The 22,609-nt window shown below is 50.7% G+C and overlaps 3 protein-coding genes across 6 annotated transcripts in view; 2 read left to right on the plus strand and 1 right to left on the minus strand.

Moving 5' to 3' along the window:
• PLPPR1 (phospholipid phosphatase related 1) overlaps positions 1–22,609 on the minus strand; it is a 141,734-nt gene that overhangs the window by 65,111 nt on the left and 54,014 nt on the right. The window contains exon 2 of the mRNA XM_090131999.1: positions 1,349–1,457. Coding sequence (XP_089988125.1) covers positions 1,349–1,411 — 63 coding nt within the window. The 5' untranslated portion in view covers positions 1,412–1,457. The remainder of the gene's footprint in view (positions 1–1,348; positions 1,458–22,609) is intronic.
• LOC149912851 (E3 ubiquitin-protein ligase PHF7-like) lies at positions 11,090–14,240 on the plus strand. 2 transcript variants are annotated; one of them, XM_090131021.1, is made up of 9 exons: positions 11,090–11,248; positions 11,446–11,537; positions 11,625–11,726; positions 11,887–12,011; positions 12,191–12,353; positions 12,442–12,548; positions 12,765–12,878; positions 13,040–13,158; positions 13,324–14,240. In XM_090131021.1, the coding sequence occupies exons 1-9, from the start codon at positions 11,197–11,199 to the stop codon at positions 14,076–14,078; spliced, it is 1,629 nt and encodes a 542-aa protein (XP_089987147.1). In that variant the 5' UTR covers positions 11,090–11,196; the 3' UTR covers positions 14,079–14,240. The 2 variants fall into 2 exon arrangements, with proteins under 2 accessions (XP_089987147.1, XP_089987146.1); XM_090131020.1 differs by lacking the exons at positions 11,090–11,248; positions 11,446–11,537; positions 11,625–11,726 and having other exon boundaries at positions 11,740–12,353; positions 12,765–13,158.
• Positions 17,926–21,382, plus strand: LOC149912852 (uncharacterized). 3 transcript variants are annotated; one of them, XM_090131207.1, is made up of 8 exons: positions 17,926–17,992; positions 18,190–18,281; positions 18,369–18,470; positions 18,631–18,755; positions 18,935–19,097; positions 19,186–19,292; positions 19,509–19,622; positions 19,784–21,382. In XM_090131207.1, exons 1-8 carry the CDS (start codon positions 17,941–17,943, stop codon positions 20,820–20,822), a joined length of 1,794 nt encoding a protein of 597 aa, XP_089987333.1. In that variant the 5' UTR covers positions 17,926–17,940; the 3' UTR covers positions 20,823–21,382. The 3 variants fall into 3 exon arrangements, with proteins under 3 accessions (XP_089987333.1, XP_089987332.1, XP_089987331.1); XM_090131206.1 differs by lacking the exons at positions 17,926–17,992; positions 18,190–18,281 and having other exon boundaries at positions 18,390–18,470; positions 18,631–19,097; XM_090131205.1 differs by lacking the exons at positions 17,926–17,992; positions 18,190–18,281 and having other exon boundaries at positions 18,390–18,470; positions 18,631–19,097; positions 19,186–19,622.

The raw sequence follows: 22,609 nt of genomic DNA on the forward strand, positions 1-22,609 counted from the left end.
ACTTTATCACATGCTGATTGCTAAGATTTTGATTTAATATGCAATGAGTTTGCACAGGTGTAAATCAAAAGCCTGTGCAATTAACCAGATTGTTAATGATTTTTTTTACGAAACAGTAAAACTCTGATTAGAATTGTAAAATCTTGCTCCTCCCCATTCTTCCAAGTCTCCCTTAAAACTATCCATCATGTTGTGTGTGACAGCCACCTTCCCACACCAGCATCTGCTACAGTTGCAGCTGGGAAGTCATGTTGAGCTATATTAGCAGTGGTTTTGTTATGCTCTTCCTCCATCTTCACCTTCCAAACTGACAGATTCCTCTTGTAAGGGTGGATTGACCACTGCCCTCAAAAGCAAAACTTCTGCTGACTTTAGATTAAATACCCAGGGATCCTCTGACTGCTGCTGGAACTAAGCTGGTAGCACAGAAAGTAGAGAGTGCATTTAAAGAAACTTTAGCTCTTGGCTGGGGAAGATCCTGTGAGAAGACGACTGCAAGTGGGTAAATATTAGAAAGGTCCTGGATGTCACTGGGTGATTTCCAAGGCCTTGAGGAAACACCTGTTCTGAATAGCAGTGATTTACAGTGCCCATTACACCTGCTGCTGCAGCACACTGGAGCCTTTCCAAGATTTCAGAGGGAATGAGGTGAGTCTTCCTGGATATCCAGCATTACAATTTCTCTGTTTTTAGTACTTTTCTTGTCAATAAGCACAAGACATCTCACAATTTGGGCCAAAAAGTAAGCACTGTATTCCAGCTACATTAGAGAGGTGGCACTACAGACAGGCAGTCATGGCAATTATATCAAAATTAAGATAAGTTTTCACCCTCCCTGCAAACACAGATCAACTTCCTCACTAAGAAACCCTTATAGCCTTTTAAGAACCAGTTGAACATTTATTTGTTTCAGTATTGATTTTGGTCTGTCTGGCAGTGTTGAGGTAAAAAACACCACAGAAAAGTCAATCATATAGAGTATTGAGCCAATTTTAAAAAGTTGCACTTAACAAACATGTGGAAACATCAACTCCTGTAACTGTACTTTTTGTCATTTCACATAACTTTGAGCTAGCCAACTCCTTCAAACTCAAAGGATGGCTGTTCCTCACTTACATTTTATGTTGCAACTGAGCTGAAAACAGAGTTAAATGTTGCTTGATAAGCTTATGAACCATTAGACTACTAGGTCTGACATTTCTTTAAACAACACCTAGTCTTTATGCTGCCCAAAAACAGATACAAGCCTGAAGAAAACTGAGAAAACTCAAGCAGTCACTTACTGACTTACACTGCAGCTATCTTACCAGCAAAGTGATTTTTTGAGATAACTGAGTGCTGCACTCACCTCAACAAAGATGAAGCAGGGGATGATGGAGTAACTTCTCTGGGTGTTGTTTCCCAAAGCCATTTCTCATCACACTTCTTGAAGAGGCACCGTTGAAAACTTTATAATCCTGAAAAAGAAAAGACAAAAATATTTTAGTATATTCCACTATTTTGCAAACTCCACATTTAACATACCAAGATTCACAGCATGACATACTGGTCTGGGGAGACAGACAAAAAAGAGCACAAAGGTCTAACTTGGTTTGTTCAAAATGAGCTGAAAAGGCATTCCTTCTGCAGCACAAAAAACAACTGACAGGCAAAAAGTTACATCAATTATAGAGAAAAGAGCAATAAGGGATACAACTGTTGTCCTTAATGACAATCCACTCCCAAGGAAATTCTTCTTCCTCACAACACATCGTAAAACTACATTTTCGTCCTACTACCCTGCCTACAGTTTCTTTTGAATCAAGAGATGGTGACAATTGACTAGTGAACCCATACTTTAAAAGACACACTTATGATACAATATACAATGTAAAAATAATCAAACGTTTATTTGCATAAAATGTGACCAACTCAGGAAGATATCATGGCTTATCCATACAAAAAAAAATTCACAACCAAGCATATGTAACAAGAATGCATGGGTCTGCAAATTCTTTTTGTCCTGCTATAACCTAGTATACTACCTCAGAACCTTCCCTGTGTACCATTACTTCAAGCTATTGGCTGTTTTTATTAACATACCCGTGTCACTGTCTGTGCCAAGACATTTAATGTCTTTGCAGACACAGAGAATTTTTATTGAGAGACTGATTTTGTGCATGAATGCACCAAAAAGCTAAGTCTGGCTCAAACAGTTCAAGAGAATGGGATTGGTAGTGACCTAAGCTAGCAGACAAAAGGGTCTGAAAAAGTAGAGCGTAGATCAAGACCTGCCAGGTGCGTGTTTGCAGGGAGCAGGAGACACACACATGAGGGTGCAAATCCTTTGCAATAAATTTAAATGTGAGCACAGATTTCACAGTATTGTACAATATTCACATTTTTCTTGAACACCAGCAGGCCATGACTAACGACCATCTTCCTGGTGAAGAGCCTGCCCCACCTCCCTCCTCGTGAAGAAGCTGTAGGCCACCATGAGACTCCCCCCGAGAGGCCTCACCTCTGTATTTAGGTGGGCACAACCTCATTTGTAACACACCAAAATCATACATTGATGATGAGAATCTCATGGGCCAGGACCACAGGTTAAGAAGGAGGTGAAAGCTGGTGCATTTTCCAGAAGCTTTGCACAGCAAGTAGGTTCAGCTCCTTGACCTCACTGGCATCAGGATGAGGATTCAGGCCCTGGCATATGGAGCTTGTGAGGCTCACAAGGGGAGACAGTGCTTTCTGACCAGCTCTCAGCAGGAGCACTGGAAAACACACTTAGCAGAGCACAGAGTTCAGCAGAGGTTATGGACTGAGGAACTAGGTCAGCTGCTACCACATTCCAACTAGTATTGCCATTTAGGGACTACTTAGTATATTTTTCATCTCAGCTCTCCATAATTTATTTGAACCAGAGCTATAAAATACATAATGCACATGAAGATTTTGATAATATGGTTCTAGGATCAGCTGTAGTGGCTGTAGTGAAGACACTGTGTGTTAAGACAACTTCTGGGCTCCCAGCCATTGAAAAATGCAGTTCTGGGTCTCATGCAGTGCTCAGAAAATGCTATCTCTGACAAGCTTCAGATTCCAATCCTACACTGTATCCCAATTCTGAAATACAAACATTCTGAATTTCAAAATGCTTGTTTTTTAAAGAATACTTCAGCTGTACTTAGGAGATAAAATGGGTTTTCTCTCAGGGATCTGTGCCTTTTTTTGGGCGGTGGGGGATGAGGCTAGGTTTGGATTTTGTTATTCCAATTCCATTTCGGTTATAGAAAAATTATCCAATCATTAATTTTTAGCCTTACCTTTCATACACTGGCTCTTGTGCAGCACCCTCTCCCTTTAATTCATTGAACACATGGTACTTGGTGGAACAGTAGGTTAGAGAGTTAGAGCCGCTTACAATGCATTACTTATATTAACTCTTTTTGTACCCTGAGGATACACTGTCATCATCTTTTCTACAAGTCCTAATTTTCAAATGGCTTACTGTAAATATGTTAATATCTTAGCACCTCCATGAATGCGTCCCAGATCCACCTTTCAAACAAACAATATTTTTCGTAACATTGTCTCGTAATTTACAGCTGTGACTTCACTTCCAATGGCATGTTCCTAATGAAAGCAGTAGGCTGCAAGCAACCTAAAATTTAAGAAATGTTCTCAACAAATGCATGAAGCTACTGCACAGGCCAGCAAAGATGCTGAGGTTTCTTAGCAGACATAAAAGCATATAATTTAATGCTTATATCATAAATATGTATCACTATGTCTGTTCCTTCATGCTCATTGTGAAAAGCTGGTCTAAAAAAACAGCACTTCCTATGGGAAAGCATTTTACATGTCAGCTTCTCTCCTATGTGATGACACATTTGTGTCAGATGTAAAATGTAAGCAGTCTAAAACCACATAGTTGCTTGATCAGGCTAGTTGATTCCAACACTGTGGGAAAACTCTCAGTTAGCCTTTGCTTGTCATAGTAGGTCTTTTCATTGGCTCAGTCTCCAGAAGGGTGGAGGGGAGGAACAGTGTGATCTTAGTGGGAGCACTCAACCTTTTGTCTCTCTCCAGTGAGTCCTCTAGGAACACAGACACAGCAAAACACAGATTACAGCAATCCCTAACTGCTTCAGTCTGCACAGCAGACAGAGATAATGTAGTTTTGTGTCCAAAATGGGAGAATCACAGTAAGATGTAAAACAAGTGTTTACTGACAGTACCATCTTAAAAACCATATCCCTTTGCATTGAACACATTTTCACAGCACAAAGTGTCTGATCAAAGCAGCAGGAAATAACAACTATAATATCAGCAGATGGTATTGCCTGATCATTTTCACTCTTATTTTTACCAATTTGACTTAACTGCTAAGGAGCTTGTGCTATCAAATCTACAGAAAGCTTTTTAGTTCCCACTAGCTATAACCTTTTAGTGTCTAATATGTGAGCACTGAAATAAGAGGAAAATTGGTCAAACTTATTCCAGTTAATTAGGGATCCTAGTAGAGTGAATATTAATAATTTAGAGTTCTGGTATTACGACGTGCTTTCACTCTTTAAGCAATATATATAATACTGCATTTGTGAATTAATTAGCATGAGTTAGTTCTCATTTTTCTCAATTTACCCCACGTACATTTTCAGAAAGCCCCTGAACTATGGTGTAGGAGGTTACTGCCTGACATCTCCTGGGAGAACAAGCAGAGACATGGAATATACATAAGTGAACTGAAAATTAACTAAAAAGGACAGCGAAGAAAGAACAACTCAAACTGAAGAGATTTTATAGCCCCTGGGATCCATCCAGAAGAAGAAAAAAGAATGAGAGTCAGAGAGTAGAAGAAAGAAAAAGAAAGGCCTCTTCTTATAGGTTACTAAAAGCCTCATTCAGGTATGTTCTAAAGCTTTTTTATTTAAGAATGTAGGACACAGCTAAAAGGACATTTCTAGGATAAACTAGCATTTTATGAGTCTTTATATATCTCCTGCAACAGACTCAGTGCAGCTCATTATTGTTCCATGTTATCAGCACTCAAATGATGAATTCCACTGAAGACAATGGTCACCCTTACTGTTACAGTATATAATGGTTATCTAGGCACTTTTGGAAAATACCAGAATCCAAAATCCAGAAAAGCTGAATACCCAGAGCAGGTATTGTTTATCACAGTTTACAACATGTGTCTCATTTAATCAGTGCATATTTCTGTAGATGAGGAAGGCAACCACTGGTCAACTTTTCATCTGGACCCAAAATGTGTACAAGAAAAAAAAAAGAAAGGATTGGGTTTCTTGTCTTTCTTAATCTAGATAGTTCAATGACCTTTTTAGCTGCAGTTAACACTTTGTTTTAAAATAAAATTTAATTGTTATATTAGAAAAAACACAACATAACAAAATTAAAGACACTTAAAATGCAAGCATTTTCTGGTTTATAGATTAGTTTTTAGAAGAAAAAAAGGACTAAACCTTCTGCACCAGTCCATCAACGATCAGTTTGTGCAACTGAAACATGAAACCAAGTATGCCAAACCTTCATTCAATTAGAAAAACAAATTCAAACTAATGTCATCACTCAAGATGATTATCCAAGCCTTTACAGAGAGCTGTATTATTATAATCACTATGTATTACACTCCTTTTTAAAAATTTCATTCTTAATCAGAGTCCCCTACCTCCTATGGGGAAACAGCCAAAAGTGTTGAAGCACTTTGCCAGACATCACACAATGATTCAATGTCTAGCCTGAAAAAATATACATAAGTCGCAGTCTCCTTTCAAACACTCCCTCCACTTGACTGTGGAATCTCTACACTTCAAATATACTTGGTAATTCCTGTAAAAATCTTTGCAGTTCTGATGCCAAGGATTTCCCTGGCTTGCTACTGAGACTAAGGGGAGTTTTGCTACTCAGAACATCACAGAACACACACTGTAAGTCTGCACAAGTATTGATCAAACACCCAAGATGTGGCAGCTTCATGTCCCCCCTACAAAGCTTCACTCTAGCCTTGTCCAAAGGCAAGTCATTATCCCATACAACCTTGGCAGAAAAAGCACGTAATTTCCAACAGATTGCAATAGAAGAGAAGAAGAACTACATTTCAATCTCCGAGCTGAAAGGGAGAATCTCCAGGAGACAGTTCAAAATGAGCAGAGAGCCTCCATGCTGAAAACGAAATTTCCAGGAGAGAGTCCGAGCCAAGAGGGAGAATCTCCAGATGCAGAAAGAGAGTTTCCTTGTTGAGAAACAGAGTCTCCAAATCCAAAGAGAGAGTCTCCAAGCCGAGACAGAGAATCTCTGGTTTGAGAAAGAGAGCCTCCTAGTTAGAAGAGAGAATCTCAAAACCTGGCAACAGTGTCTCTGAGCTGAGAAAGAAAGTCTCCAAGCCGAAGGGGAAGATCTCCAAGCTGAGAGAAGGAATCTCCAATCTTGACGAGACACCTTTGAATCTGAGCAAGATTCCCTTCAGTCCAAACTTCAGTTCAAGCAGAACGAGACACCCTCCAATCTGAATGGGACACCCTCCAAACTGAGGGAGACACCCTCCAATCTGAACTAAATACCCTCATAATTGAACAAGACAAACTCTGAGCCAAGCTGGAGAGAGAGAGCACTGGAACGAACCAACCTGATCTGCCACAGTAGGCATCAAAATCAATGTCTCCACCCACAAATAAGAAAGAAACACAATCTTTTCTGGGTGTAGAGGGTTTCTGGAGAATGCATGTTCCAAACTTCAGCCTCACTGTAAGCCCCCTGTATCAGGTGATGTGGAAGAAGTATAATTTTAGGTGGGGTCCTGAGCAGCAGCAGGCATTTGAGCAGATTAAACAGGAGATAGCACGGCCCTGGAGCCAGTACGGATGGGACAGTATGTAAAGAGCATCCTCTATACTGCTGCTGGAGAGAAAGGTCCCACTTGGAGCTTGTGGCAAAGAGCTTCAGGAGAGACCCAAGGCTGACCCCTGGGATTTTGCAGTCGAGGATACAGGTCTGAAAAGTTCTACACTCCAACTGAAAAGGAGATCTTAGACATGTATGAGGGGGTTTGGGCTGCTTCTGAAGTAATTGATACTGAAACACAGCTCCTTCTGGCACCTTGATTGCCAGTGCTGAACTGGATGTTCAAGGGAAGGGTTCCCTCTACCAATTATGCTACTAATGCCACTTGGAGCAAGTGGATTGTGTTGTTACACAACAAGCTCACATGGGGAACCTCAATCATCCAGAAATCTTAGAAGTGATCATGGACAGACCTGAAGGCAAAAAGTTTGGAACATCACCAGCAGAAGAGGTATCGCATGCTAAAAAGGCCCCACCATACAGTGAACAACCAAAAAATGAAATTTGCCCTGTTCACAGATGCATCATGTCGTACTGTGGGGAAGCATCACAGATAGAAATTTACAGTGTGGAGCCCCACACAACAAGCTGCAGAGGCCACTGAAGGTAAAGGAGAATCAAGCCAATCTGCAGACATAAAGGCTGTCTAGCTGGCCTTAGATGTTGCTAAATGGGAGAGGTGGCCAGTGCTTCATTTTTACGCTGACTCATGGATGGTGGCAAATGCTTTATGGGAGTGGTTACAGCAGTGGGAGCAAGATAACTGGCAAAGGGATAAACCTATTTGGGCTGCTGAACTGTGGAAAGACATTGCTGCCTGAATAAAGAATATGATTGTAAAGGTGTGTCATGTATATGCTCAAGTGCCCAAGAGTCCGGCTACTGAAGAACAACAAAATAACCATCAGGTAGATCGAGTTGCTAAAATTGAGGTGGCTCAAATAGACTTGGACTGGCAACACAAGGTGAATTATTTATAACTCAGTGGGTCCATGAAACTTCAGGCCATCAAGGAAGAGATGCAACGTACAATGAGTTTGAGACCGAGGGGTGGATTTAACTACGCATGCTATTGCACAGATTATCCATGACTGTGACACATGTGCCACAATTAAACAAGCCAAGAGGATGAAACCTCTCTGGAGGGAAGGGCGATAGTAAAAGTATAAATATAGGGAGGCGCAGGTTGATTATATCATCTTGCCACGATCTCACAGTGGTAAGCATTATGTGCTTACTATGGTAGAGGCAACCACTGGATGGCTTGAAACATGCAGTACCCCATGCTACCCCCCAGAACACCATATTAGGTCTTGAGAAACAAGTCCTATGGCAACATGGCACTGCAGAAAGAATTGAGTCAGATAATGGGACTCATTTCAAAAATTCTCTCGTAAATACGTGGGCCAAAGATCATGATATTGAGTGGATTTATCATATCCCCTATCATGCACCAGCTTCTGGTAAAACTGTACAATGGCTGTTAAAAACCATGTTGAAAGCAGTGGGTGGCGGAATGTTTACAAAATGGGAGAAGCATTTGGCAGAAGCCACCTGGTTGGTCAACACTCGAGGATCTATTAATCACGATGGTCCTGCCAGCTCCCTACATACTGTCAAGGTCCCTGTAGTATATGTAAAGAACATGTTAGGAAAAAGCAGTTTGGGTCTTTCCAGCTTCTAGGAAGGGCAAACCTCTTTGTGGAACTGCTTTTGTCCAGGCACCCGGGTCCACTTGGTAGGTAAAGCAGAAAAATGGGAATGTTCAGTGTGTACCACAAGGAAATTTAATGTTGGGGGAGTGCAGTCAGTAATTCCATGTAAATATATAGGTTTGTGTGTGCGTGTGTTTAATGCTTGTTAATTATGGTTTGTTTGTATATATTAAGCATGATGTAGTGATGTAGAATAAGGGGTGGAATGTCATGGTTTTATCATTTCTGCTTATTCCACACAACATCATATTGTGCACTGGGAGTTAAAGTGTTAATGCTCCAGTTCCAGGTACCTGTCCCCAAAAAGAACTACATTCCCCAGAAGACTGCTCGCTGTGTTGTTATCATTTCTGCTGAGGGGAAACAGATATAAGGCCTCGGTAGGTCATATGACCTCTCCTTCTTCGTCAGGCTCTCCTACCTGCCACTAAACTGGACTGCACATCTCACCTCAGTGTTATAGTGAGGTCTATCCACCTTTTGGACACTCTCATTATATTTGATTTATTAGCTTCAATTCTAATTATATTGTATTATCGTGTATTATCTTGCATTCCAATACCATATTTAGTAAATTAGTTTGTTTCTTCTTAGATTGTTGTTTTCAATTATTTTGGGGTCCCCTGTTTCCCTTTTCCAGATGCAAGGATTTATGAAATCCTTCCACCACGCTTGTCACAGAACCATGCCAAGCCAGCCCACAAACTGTTGACACCAGCCCATAGTTCCCCAGATATTCCTTTCTTCCCTTCTTAAAAATGGGAGTGATGTTTCCCTTTTTCCAGTCACCAGGGACTTTGCCTGACAGCCATGATTTTTCAAGAACGATGAAGAGGAGCTTGGAAACCACATCAGGAAGCTCCTCAGAGCCCTGGGAAGCATGTTGTCTGGTCACATAGAATTATACACAGCCTCATGAGGTGATCTTGGACTTGCCCTGCTTCTACAGTGCAGGGAATTTTGCACCCCTGACTCCAGTATAGAAGTTTAGGGATACCAGAAACACGGCAAGCCTCACGGGTAACGAAGACTGAGAAAAAGAACTAATAAAGTATCTCAGCCTTCTCTATGTCTGAAGAGGTCTGCTCTCCCTCTCCATTTATCGGTGGTGATGCACTCTCCTTTGCATTGTCTCTTCTGCCCAAAGTATCTAAAGAAAAATCTTTGATGCTTTTAACATCCTTTGCCAGTTCAATTCCATCCATGCCTGGTCTTTCTTGATCCCATCCCTGCACATCCAGACAGCATCCCTGTGTTATTCACAGAAAATACATCCCTTTTTCACTCCTTATTCTTTTCTTCCTCAGTTTGACCAGCAGACTCTTACTCATCCATGTTGATTTCCTGCTTCGTCTGCCTGATTTTTTTTTTTTTTTCTGGGCGATGAAGAGCTCTAAGAAAGGCATCCCTAAGCGCTGCCAACTTTGTTCAGATCCTTTTTCCCTAAGGACAGTTTCCTAGGGGAACTCATCCAGCAATTCCTTAAATAGGAAATTGTTTTCTTGAAGTTCAGGGACCTGAATCCACTTTTTACCAGGCCCACATTCTTCAAGACCACAAATTTGACCAGGGGATGGTTCCTGCAGCCCAAGCTTCCAATCTTAATCTCCATAATGATCTCTTCCACATAAGTGAGTGCCAGGTTGAGAAACACTTCACCTCTGGTCGGTCTGTCCAACACAAGAGAGATGTTGTCAGTGGAGTCCAGGTTCCCCCACGACTGCTTGCAGCTTGCTGTGTTTTCCCAAAAGATGACTGGTTGAAATCCCCAATCAGAATGAGAGGCTGCAAACATGATGCCTCTTGCAGCTGAAGCAGGAGGGCCTTGTCAACAGGTTCCCCTTGGTCAGAAGGCCTGTAGTAGACCCTGATTAGCAGACAAGCTTGATTGGTCCTGTCAATAGTGTCAACCTACAAACTCTAAACTTGTTCACAGCCATTCCTCAAAGGCAGTGCCTTGCAGCCTATCCATCCTGTAACACAGAGGGCAAATCCCTCAGCCCTCCTACCTTGCCTATCCCTTCTAAAAAGATTACAGCCCTCAAATATGGTGTCCAGGTATGTGTATCATCCCACTGTGGTTCTGGGATATCAGGAAGTGCAAAGTTTCCATTTCTGCCAATTGCCTGCAGTGCCCATAGGGATGGAAACCTACAGCTTCTCTGGGCAGCCGTGCCAAGGCCTCACCGCCCTCCGAGTGAGGAATTCCTGTCGCAGTTCACCAGACCTCCTCTTCTCTCAGGTCAAAACCTTGCCCTGTCACCATCAGGCCATGCAAAGTCGGTCAGCACACACACACTAGAAACGCTGGCCGTGCTGTTGACCCGCAGACCTTTATTAGACTCTGTGCTGCAACGTCCCAGCGCGGGCGCGGTGCAAAAGGCCTGAGGGAGGCCATCCTTGTTCCCTGCTGATGGCAGCACCGGGCCCCTCACCCCACACTGCCCATAGGAGCCACCGCCCTGCCACGCCCTCAGCCCCGTGAGGCGGTGACCGTGATGTCACAGTGGTGGCCATTGTGACCCGCGGGGCCGGGAGCAGAGCAAAGGCTGCCGGGCTGGGGCCCTGCTCATTGCGGCCTGGTGAGGCGCGGAGAGAGCAGGGACTTTCTTGACTCTCTCGTTTCTTGCCGTCGATGCCGAACATGCCTGAAGGAAAAGAGGAGGCCCCCAACTCTGGGGAGCCAGGTGAGAGCCCCAGCTTGCACTCTGGCTGCCCGCTGGAGCTGCTGGGCCTGCAATGCCCCCTTTCCCTTCACCCCCTCCAGCCCTGCCCCTCAGCCGGCACGGCAGGCACGGAGCAGGCCCTGGGGATGGCCCCCAGGAACTCCCGGCCCTGCCAGGTGCTCACCGCTGCTCACGGTTGCTCTCTCCTTCCTCTCCAGTGTGCGTGCTGTGCCGCCGGGCACAGGTGAACCCGGACATCTGTGGGCAGATGTTTGTCAGCGGTGGGCTCTGTGCCCACGAATTCTGCTTGGTGAGTTCCCGCAAGGGCTAGGGCTCCTGCCAGGGATGCTCCCTTCCTTTCCGGCCTCACGAGATCCCGCTCTTTTCTCTCCTACAGTTCTTTGCCAATGGCCTTTTAGAATGGAGATGCCCAGTGGGGGGAATTTTTGGCTTCCCCATTGGCGCCATCCAGCACACAATCCAGGTGGCAAGCCAGAAGGTGAGGACCTGAACGGAATGGGGAGCTTGGTGCCGGCAGAGGCTCGCACACAGCAGACGAGCCTTGTCTGCCAGGCAGCTCTGCGCCCTGCCCGGAGAAGTGGGGCTGGCCGTGGAGCCCCCGAGCCCACCGCTAACAGGGGCTGCTCTGCTCTTTCCAGCACTGCTTTGTCTGTGGCAAGAGGGGAGCTGCCATCAGCTGCGCGGAGACAGGCTGCGAGCGCAGCTTCCATCTGCCCTGCGCCGAGGACGGGGAATGCGTCACGCAGTACTTTGGGCGGCACAGGTAGGGGCTGTCAGCAGCAGCCAAGCTGCCGTCCCTCCCTGTTGCTCCAGGGAGGAACCCGCAGCGACACCTTCCAGCCTCCTGCCAGATCCGGAGCCCGGGCCTGGCGCTCTTTCCTGGTCCCCTGCCCTCCTCACAGCACTTCTCACCATGCCCATCCCTTCTGTCCTCCTGTCCAGGTCCTTCTGCTGGGAGCATCGCCCTCGGCAGGCAGCGGAGGCAGCTCCATCGCAGAACACCATCTGCGTCATCTGCCTGGAGCCCGTGGGGGACAGCACGTCCTACCACACCATGGTGTGCCCGGTGTGCAAACAGGCCTGGTTCCACCGGGGCTGCATCAGGGTAGGAGTCCTCTCCTCACCCCGTGGGCACAGCCGGTGCTCAGCAGCAGCCAGCCCCGCTCACGCTCACGCTTGTGCTTCTCCTACAGAAACATGCCCTGCACGCTGCCACCATGCGCTTCTTCTGCCCCGTCTGCGGAGGAAAAACACGATTCCGCTCCCAAATGACCACGCTGGGGATCCAAATCCCAGTCAGGTTGGTGTCCTTCTGCTCGGCTACGCAGACACTCGGGCACAGGTGCTGTGCCTGCCCAGGAACTGCCCCTAGCCCTGGCAGGCCATCCTGCGAGCACTGGTCTCAGCTTCATGGAGAAGCTGGGAATGAGCTCAACGGGCATGAGCAGAGATGCCCTGAATCTGCCTCATGCCTGGGGCACCCGGGACTCATCAGATTCCCCCTCTCCTCTGGCAGACGACCATCCTGGTGGGACGATGCAGCATACCAGCTGCTGCGAGAAAGGCACAGCCGCTGCGATGCCGCAAAGTGCCTTTACCTAAGAGGCAGGGAGACGGCACAGGAAAAGGGGTGAGTGACCTCCACAGTCCTCTGGGGCTCTGCGTGGGATCTCGGCCTCACCACAGGCTTGGAGGTGTCCTTGGAGCAAGGACAGAGCACCAGAGCCATGCCGGCTGCTCCCTGCCTTGGCGCGCTTTGTCCTCACACCCACAATCCGTTTGCTTCCCCAGGTTCTGGCAGCTGTTCATCTGCAACTCCTGTGGCTCACAAGGCACGCACTGGAGCTGCTCCTTCTGGGCCATTGACAGAAATGGCTGGGAGTGCGACACCTGCGCTGGTGCGGGCACCGGTAAGAGGCACAGAGCCGCGTGCTGTGGGACTGGGGCCGGGCAAGGCCTGGCAGCGAGTGCTCAGAGTGGCCTTGCCACAGTCTCTCTGCCCCATGAGGGATGGCAGCCTGTCATGCCCGGGGGCTGCATGTTCATCCTGCTGAGCTTCCTGTCTCCCCTTACAGCCTCCTGCACCAACTCCGAGTTTGCCAGCCCGAGCACTTCCAGCCAGGAGGTACCAGTGCCTTCCCCCGTCTTCACAGGACCTGAAAACATCAGCTCTGGTCCTGCTACGCAGGCAGCATCCAGCTCATCCTGCAACACCCAGCTGCCTGAGCTCAGTGCCCAGCCCTTAGTGCTGGAGACTGAGCAGACCACCCACTCACATCCACCTGAGGAGCGGGACACATCTCAGCAGCGCCGAGGACGTGGCGGGAGAAGAGGGGCACCAGCTGCAGGTGCTGAGACCTGCTCCCAGAGCCCCACCAGACGGGGGACTGCGCGGTCCTCCAGAACCTCCCATGCACCTGCAGCCACAAATCGTCCCAGGCAGCGGGAAACCGGCCGCACAAGAAGCCGCTCCCCGTTGCGAGGCCGGGCCTCGGGCTCCCAGAGACGGCCCCGAAGACAACGTGGTGGGAGCCGTGCAACACCCCGAGGTGCTCAGAGCAGCACCCGCACCTCGGCCAGACCAACACCATCAAGGTCCTCGAGGGCTTCCCCGCTGCCTGCACGCAGGAGACAACAATCCAGGCAACGAGGGCGGGCCCACACTCGAAGCCGATCCCCAGTGGGGCGTCGCGCTTCAACTTCCCGCAGCCGGCCCCGACGAGGCCGTGGGAGCCGGTCCAGGCAGCGCGGACCAGCCCGGGCACGAAGCCGCTCCCGGGCAAACCACCAGAGAAGACGGCCCCACAGCCAGTCCCGAAGACGGCGCTGATGCAGCCGTGTCCCATCCCCACGTGATGGCTGTGGTCCCAAGCGGCAAAGAAAATCAACCTTCAAGAGAGTCCACGCATACCACCTTCATCTTTCAGTGGACCAGCCCGGGCACAAAGCCGCTCCCGGGTCCAACATCAGAGAAGACGCCCCCACAACCCAAACTCCCAAAGACAGCGCAGAAACACCCATGTCCCATCCCCGCGTGACGGTTGTGGTTCCATCTTTCAAAAAAAATACACCTTTAACATACTCCCCACATGTTGGCTTCTCTCTTCTCTGCTTGTCCTGCGGTAGGCAGTGTTAGGAGCTGAGACCACGGGGTCGTCTTCTCCCCAGCACCTTCCCAGATGGTTGTCGTGGCCTTATCTTTAGATCTATCTCACAGCATGCCCACAGGCCCACAGGCAGCATGTGCGCAGCACCCACAGCATACTGCAGCAGCAGGTGCGGTAGCTTGTGCAGGACGGCACAGAAATAACTATCAGCAACTATCGAAAATAACTTCAGGGCTTGTGGGTGAAAATCAGGGATCGGTTCAGTAAAGTGCTTCTTGTGGTTGGGGTCTGCTAGAGGCTACCTGATCGGGGGAGCCTGCTGACGAGGCCTTCTTGCTTCAGTGCTGGAGATGTCGTGTTCGTGGGCTCTTGTCCTGATGGGGGAATTCAACCACCCAGGTCTCTGCTGAGATAGCAGCACAGCAGGTGGCAGACAATCCAGGGGATTCCCGGAGTCTGCTGAGGATTACTTCCTCGTCCAGGTACTAGGCAGACCGACCTGAGGTGAAGCCCTACTGGACCTGAAGCTCACCAGTGCAGAACTGAGTGTTAGAGAAGTTAAGATTGGAGGCAGCCTGAGCCGTCGTGGCCATGCCCTTTTGGAGTTTGTGATCTGGAGGAGTGCAGGCTTGGCAAAAAGCAGAGTCAGCACCCTGAACTTCAGGTGAGCAAAATTCCAGCTGCTCAAGGAAATACTGAATGGGATCCCCTTGGGAACTGTCCTTAAGGGTACAGAAAGAGAATGCAGCTGGCAGCTCCTTAAATACACCCTTCGGCCAGCGCAAGAGCTCTCCATCCCCCAGCAGAAGAAATGGAGCAGAGGAGACGGACAACCAGCATGACTGAGCAAGGACCTGCAGCTAAAACTGATAGAGAAAAGAGAGATGTACAGGAAATGAATGCAGGGTTGTGTAGCCTGGGAAGAATATAGGAACGCTGTCTGCATGTGTAGAGATAAGATCGGGAAAGCCAAGGCATCAGTGGAACTGAACTTGGCAAGGGATGTGAAAAATAACAGGAAAGAGTTCTACAGGTATATAGGCAGGAGCAGACAGACCAAGGAGAGTGTTCCCCCTGTAATAGATGAGGATGGAAAAGTGGCTTCCTCAAACATGGAAAAATCTGAGGTGCTCAATAAGCGCTTTGCCTCAGTCTTCATGGGTGGTCAGGTTCCTCATGTCTGCCAGGACCTTGAACTTCTAGGTGTGGGTGAGAGAAGTGGATTCCGTCCCACTGTAACAACGGAATGAGTCCGAGACATCCTGATGAAACTGAAGGTATATAAGTCCATGGGGCCAGCTGATATCCATCCTAGGGTTCTGAGAGAGATGGCTGATGTGGGTGCCTAGCTGCTCCAAATCATGTTTGAAAAATCATGGCTGTCGGGCGAAATCCCCAGTGACTGGGAAAAGGGAAACGTTACTCCCATTTTTAAAAAAGGGAGAAAGGATGACTAGGGGAACTCCAGGCCGGTGAGCCTCACCTCTGTGCCTGGGAAGATCATGGAGCAGATCCTCCTAGTCACCGTGTTAAGGCACATAGGAGACAAAGAGGTGATGCCAGACAGCCAGCATCTTGGCTTCACCAAGGGCAGATCGTGCCTGACCAGTGTGGTGGCCTTCTGTGATGGAGTGACAGCAATCGGTGGATGGGGGAAGGGTGATGAATGTATCTTCCTAGACCTCTCCAAAGCCTCTGACATGGTCCCTCACCAAATCCTTCTCTCTAAATTGGAGAGGTATGGTTTTGAAAGGTGGACTATTCAATGGATTAAGAACTGGTCGGCTGGTCGCAGCCACAGGGTTGTGATCAATGGTTCTATGTCTGGGTGAAAGCCAGTCACAAGTGGTGGTTCTTGGGACTGGTGCTCTTCCCCACCTTTATCAGTGACACAGATGGCATCGAGTGCACCCTCAGCAAGTTTGCAGAAAACACCAAGCTGAGCAGAGCCATCAATCCGCTGGAGGGAAGAGAAGCCACCCAGGGGGACCTGGACAGGCTGGAGAAGTGGGCCCCCGTGAACCTCATGAGGTTCAACAAGGCCAAATGCAAGGTGTTGCCCTTGGGCCGGGGCAATCCCGGCTATTTCTATAGACTGGGGGAGGATCTCCTTAAGAGCAGCCCTGCGGAGAAGGACTTGGGGGTCCTGGTAGACGAGAAGCTGGACGTGAGCCAGCAGTGTGCATTTACAGCCCAGCTGTCTATCATCTGTGAAACCTCACGGAGAGCAAGAGAGATGCCTGAAGGCTGGAGGATAGCCAATGTCATTCCAATCTTCAAAAAGGTCAGGAAGAAGGACTCAGGAAAACATAGGCCAGTCAGGCTCACATCCATCCCTGGGAAAGTGTTGGAACAACTCATTCTGGATATCACCTCAAAGCAGGTGGGGAAAAAGAAGGGTTATCCAGAGTAGTAAACTTGGATTTACTACACAGACATCATGCCTGACTACTACCGTGGTAGCCTTTGTAGATGTCAAGACTGGCTGGGTAGGTGCCTTAGTAATCCGGCTTAACGCTGGACCTGACAGGTGTCTTGAATCGCAGGATCCTGGGATGGCTTGGGTTGGAAGGGACACTGAAGTCTATCAAGTTCCAAACTCCTGCAGTGTGTTGGTTGCCACCCACTAGATCAGGCTGCCTGGAGCCCTGTCCCGTGAGGCCTTGAGCATCTCCACAGAGGGCGGCTCTCAAAGCGTGGGGGCTCTCCCATCGGCGTTGGCCTGACTTCCATGCAGAAGCTGACTTTCACGGTCAGGCTGGATGAGCAGGGATGCTCCAGTGTGACTCCAGGACTGCAGCCCTGGACAAGGGACAGCTCCTCTCCTGTCTCTGGCATGGTGACAGTGCCAGCAGGCCAAAGAAAGCAAACCTCAGAACTTTTCCTGACTCATTTTATATGCAGGCTGAAGGGAATCGCGCCCTGCCTATGCCACTTTGCCTCTGGGAACTGTATAAGGCTTGGAGCCTTGATGTGTGAAGACATGGATCGGAAAGGATCATAAAACCCACCCAACCCCAAGTGCCTGCCATGGCAGCGCTGCCACCCAGCAGGTCAGCTTAGAACAGGGCCCTGTCCAATACGGCCTGGAGCGCCTGCACGCACAGCTTCTCTGGGCAGCCGTGCCAGGGCCTCACCGCCCTCCGAGTGAGGAATTCCTGTCGCAGTTCACCAGACCTCCTCTTCTCTCAGGTCAAAACCTTGCCCTGTCACCATCAGGCCATGCAAAGTTGGTCAGCACACACACACTAGAAACGCTGGCCGTGCTGTTGACCCGCAGACCTTTATTAGACTCTGTGCTGCAACGTCCCAGCGCGGGCGCGGTGCAAAAGGCCTGAGGGAGGCCATCCTTGTTCCCTGCTGATGGCAGCACCGGGCCCCTCACCCCACACTGCCCATAGGAGCCACCGCCCTGCCATGCCCTCAGCTCCGTGAGGCGGTGACCGTGATGTCACAGTGGTGGCCATTGTGACCCGCGGGGCCGGGAGCAGAGCAAAGGCTGCCGGGCTGGGGCCCTGCTCATTGCGGCCTGGTGAGGCGCGGAGAGAGCAGGGACTTTCTTGACTCTCTCGTTTCTTGCCGTCGATGCCAAACATGCCTGAAGGAAAAGAGGAGGCCCCCAACTCTGGGGAGCCAGGTGAGAGCCCCAGCTTGCACTCTGGCTGCCCGCTGGAGCTGCTGGGCCTGCAATGCCCCCTTTCCCTTCACCCCCTCCAGCCCTGCCCCTCAGCCGGCACGGCAGGCACGGAGCAGGCCCTGGGGACGGCCCCCAGGAACTCCCGGCCCTGCCAGGTGCTCACCGCTGCTCACGGTTGCTCTCTCCTTCCTCTCCAGTGTGCGTGCTGTGCCGCCGGGCACAGGTGAACCCGGACATCTGTGGGCAGATGTTTGTCAGCGGTGGGCTCTGTGCCCACGAATTCTGCTTGGTGAGTTCCCGCAAGGGCTAGGGCTCCTGCCAGGGATGCTCCCTTCCTTTCCGGCCTCACGAGATCCCGCTCTTTTCTCTCCTACAGTTCTTTGCCAATGGGCTTTTAGAATGGAGATGCCCAGTGGGGGGAATTTTTGGCTTCCCCATTGGCGCCATCCAGCACACAATCCAGGTGGCAAGCCAGAAGGTGAGGACCTGAACGGAATGGGGAGCTTGGTGCCGGCAGAGGCTCGCACACAGCAGACGAGCCTTGTCTGCCAGGCAGCTCTGCGCCCTGCCCGGAGAAGTGGGGCTGGCCGTGGAGCCCCCGAGCCCACCGCTAACAGGGGCTGCTCTGCTCTTTCCAGCACTGCTTTGTCTGTGGCAAGAGGGGAGCTGCCATCAGCTGCGCGGAGACAGGCTGCGAGCGCAGCTTCCATCTGCCCTGCGCCGAGGACGGGGAATGCGTCACGCAGTACTTTGGGCGGCACAGGTAGGGGCTGTCAGCAGCAGCCAAGCTGCCGTCCCTCCCTGTTGCTCCAGGGAGGAACCCGCAGCGACACCTTCCAGCCTCCTGCCAGATCCGGAGCCCGGGCCTGGCGCTCTTTCCTGGTCCCCTGCCCTCCTCACAGCACTTCTCACCATGCCCATCCCTTCTGTCCTCCTGTCCAGGTCCTTCTGCTGGGAGCATCGCCCTCGGCAGGCAGCGGAGGCAGCTCCATCGCAGAACACCATCTGCGTCATCTGCCTGGAGCCCGTGGGGGACAGCACGTCCTACCACACCATGGTGTGCCCGGTGTGCAAACAGGCCTGGTTCCACCGGGGCTGCATCAGGGTAGGAGTCCTCTCCTCACCCCGTGGGCACGGCCGGTGCTCAGCAGCAGCCAGCCCCGCTCACGCTCACGCTTGTGCTTCTCCTACAGAAACATGCCCTGCACGCTGCCACCATGCGCTTCTTCTGCCCCGTCTGCGGAGGAAAAACACGATTCCGCTCCCAAATGACCACGCTGGGGATCCAAATCCCAGTCAGGTTGGTGTCCTTCTGCCCGGCTACGCAGACACTCGGGCACAGGTGCTGTGCCTGCCCAGGAACTGCCCCTAGCCCTGGCAGGCCATCCTGCGAGCACTGGTCTCAGCTTCATGGAGAAGCTGGGAATGAGCTCAACGGGCATGAGCAGAGATGCCCTGAATCTGCCTCATGCCTGGGGCACCCGGGACTCATCAGATTCCCCCTCTCCTCTGGCAGACGACCATCCTGGTGGGACGATGCAGCATACCAGCTGCTGCGAGAAAGGCACAGCCGCTGTGATGCCACAAAGTGCCTTTACCTAAGAGGCAGGGAGACGGCACAGGAAAAGGGGTGAGTGACCTCCACAGTCCTCTGGGGCTCTGCGTGGGATCTCGGCCTCACCACAGGCTTGGAGGTGTCCTTGGAGCAAGGACAGAGCACCAGAGCCATGCCGGCTGCTCCCTGCCTTGGCGCGCTTTGTCCTCACACCCACAATCCGTTTGCTTCCCCAGGTTCTGGCAGCTGTTCATCTGCAACTCCTGTGGCTCACAAGGCACGCACTGGAGCTGCTCCTTCTGGGCCATTGACAGAAATGGCTGGGAGTGCGACACCTGCGCTGGTGTGGGCACCGGTAAGAGGCACAGAGCCGCGTGCTGCGGGACTGGGGCCGGGCAAGGCCTGGCAGCGAGTGCTCAGAGTGGCCTTGCCACAGTCTCTCTGCCCCATGAGGGATGGCAGCCTGTCATGCCCGGGGGCTGCATGTTCATCCTGCTGAGCTTCCTGTCTCCCCTTACAGCCTCCTGCACCAACTCCGAGTTTGCCAGCCCGAGCACTTCCAGCCAGGAGGTACCAGTGCCTTCCCCTGTCTTCACAGGACCTGAAAACATCGGCTCTGGTCCTGCTACGCAGGCAGCATCCAGCTCATCCTGCAACACCCAGCTGCCTGAGCTCAGTGCCCAGCCCTTAGTGCTGGAGACTGAGCAGACCACCCACTCACATCCACCTGAGGAGCGGGACACATCTCAGCAGCGCCGAGGACGTGGCGGGAGAAGAGGGGCACCAGCTGCAGGTGCTGAGACCTGCTCCCAGAGCCCCACCAGACGGGGGACTGCGCGGTCCTCCAGAACCTCCCATGCACCTGCAGCCACAAATCGTCCCAGGCAGCGGGAAACCGGCCGCACAAGAAGCCGCTCCCCGTTGCGAGGCCGGGCCTCGGGCTCCCAGAGACGGCCCCGAAGACAACGTGGTGGGAGCCGTGCAACACCCCGAGGTGCTCAGAGCAGCACCCGCACCTCGGCCAGACCAACACCATCAAGGTCCTCGAGGGCTTCCCCGCTGCCTGCACGCAGGAGACAACAATCCAGGCAACGAGGGCGGGCCCACACTCGAAGCCGATCCCCAGTGGGGCGTCGCGCTTCAACTTCCCGCAGCCGGCCCCGACGAGGCCGTGGGAGCCGGTCCAGGCAGCGCGGACCAGCCCGGGCACGAAGCCGCTCCCGGGCAAACCACCAGAGAAGACGGCCCCACAGCCAGTCCCGAAGACGGCGCTGATGCAGCCGTGTCCCATCCCCACGTGATGGCTGTGGTCCCAAGCGGCAAAGAAAATCAACCTTCAAGAGAGTCCACGCATACCACCTTCATCTTTCAGTGGACCAGCCCGGGCACAAAGCCGCTCCCGGGTCCAACATCAGAGAAGACGCCCCCACAACCCAAACTCCCAAAGACAGCGCGGAAACACCCATGTCCCATCCCCGCGTGACGGTTGTGGTTCCATCTTTCAAAAAAAATACACCTTTAACATACTCCCCACATGTTGGCTTCTCTCTTCTCTGCTTGTCCTGCGGTAGGCAGTGTTAGGAGCTGAGACCACGGGGTTGTCTTCTCCCCAGCACCTTCCCAGATGGTTGTCGTGGCCTTATCTTTAGATCTATCTCACAGCATGCCCACAGGCCCACAGGCAGCATGTGCGCAGCACCCACAGCATACTGCAGCAGCAGGTGCGGTAGCTTGTGCAGGACGGCACAGAAATAACTATCAGCAACTATCGAAAATAACTTCAGGGCTTGTGGGTGAAAATCAGGGATCGGTTCAGTAAAGTGCTTCTTGTGGTTGGGGTCTGCTAGAGGCTACCTGATCGGGGGAGCCTGCTGACGAGGCCTTCTTGCTTCAGTGCTGGAGATGTTGTGTTCGTGGGCTCTTGTCCTGATGGGGGAATTCAACCACCCAGGTCTCTGCTGAGATAGCAGCACAGCAGGTGGCAGACAATCCAGGGGATTCCCGGAGTCTGCTGAGGATTACTTCCTTGTCCAGGTACTAGGCAGACCGACCTGAGGTGAAGCCCTACTGGACCTGAAGCTCACCAGTGCAGAACTGAGTGTTAGAGAAGTTAAGATTGGAGGCAGCCTGAGCCGTCGTGGCCATGCCCTTTTGGAGTTTGTGATCTGGAGGAGTGCAGGCTTGGCAAAAAGCAGAGTCAGCACCCTGAACTTCAGGTGAGCAAAATTCCAGCTGCTCAAGGAAATACTGAATGGGATCCCCTTGGGAACTGTCCTTAAGGGTACAGAAAGAGAATGCAGCTGGCAGCTCCTTAAATACACCCTTCGGCCAGCGCAAGAGCTCTCCATCCCCCAGCAGAAGAAATGGAGCAGAGGAGACGGACAACCAGCATGACTGAGCAAGGACCTGCAGCTAAAACTGATAGAGAAAAGAGAGATGTACAGGAAATGAATGCAGGGTTGTGTAGCCTGGGAAGAATATAGGAACGCTGTCTGCATGTGTAGAGATAAGATCGGGAAAGCCAAGGCATCAGTGGAACTGAACTTGGCAAGGGATGTGAAAAATAACAGGAAAGAGTTCTACAGGTATATAGGCAGGAGCAGACAGACCAAGGAGAGTGTTCCCCCTGTAATAGATGAGGATGGAAAAGTGGCTTCCTCAAACATGGAAAAATCTGAGGTGCTCAATAAGCGCTTTGCCTCAGTCTTCATGGGTGGTCAGGTTCCTCATGTCTGCCAGGACCTTGAACTTCTAGGTGTGGGTGAGAGAAGTGGATTCCGTCCCACTGTAACAACGGAATGAGTCCGAGACATCCTGATGAAACTGAAGGTATATAAGTCCATGGGGCCAGCTGATATCCATCCTAGGGTTCTGAGAGAGATGGCTGATGTGGGTGCCTAGCTGCTCCAAATCATGTTTGAAAAATCATGGCTGTCGGGCGAAATCCCCAGTGACTGGGAAAAGGGAAACGTTACTCCCATTTTTAAAAAAGGGAGAAAGGATGACTAGGGGAACTCCAGGCCGGTGAGCCTCACCTCTGTGCCTGGGAAGATCATGGAGCA

Source organism: Phasianus colchicus, chromosome Z (genome assembly GCF_987193195.1).
Source record: "Phasianus colchicus chromosome Z, bPhaCol1.hap1.1, whole genome shotgun sequence".
In the NCBI taxonomy this organism is placed as follows: domain Eukaryota; kingdom Metazoa; phylum Chordata; class Aves; order Galliformes; family Phasianidae; genus Phasianus; species Phasianus colchicus.

Bases quoted from the DNA above. Each gene is read 5' to 3' on its own strand.
- LOC149912851 (XM_090131020.1), top strand. From the start codon at position 11,744: ATGGGGAGCTTGGTGCCGGCAGAGGCTCGCACACAGCAGACGAGCCTT. The intron at 12,549-12,764 runs GTTGGTGTCCTT...CTCCTCTGGCAG, and splicing joins GGGATCCAAATCCCAGTCAG to ACGACCATCCTGGTGGGACG. The intron at 13,159-13,323 runs GTAAGAGGCACA...CTCCCCTTACAG, and splicing joins CTGCGCTGGTGCGGGCACCG to CCTCCTGCACCAACTCCGAG.
- LOC149912852 (XM_090131205.1), top strand. From the start codon at position 18,392: ATGGAGATGCCCAGTGGGGGGAATTTTTGGCTTCCCCATTGGCGCCAT. The intron at 18,471-18,630 runs GTGAGGACCTGA...TGCTCTTTCCAG, and splicing joins TCCAGGTGGCAAGCCAGAAG to CACTGCTTTGTCTGTGGCAA. The intron at 19,098-19,185 runs GTAGGAGTCCTC...CTTCTCCTACAG, and splicing joins TCCACCGGGGCTGCATCAGG to AAACATGCCCTGCACGCTGC.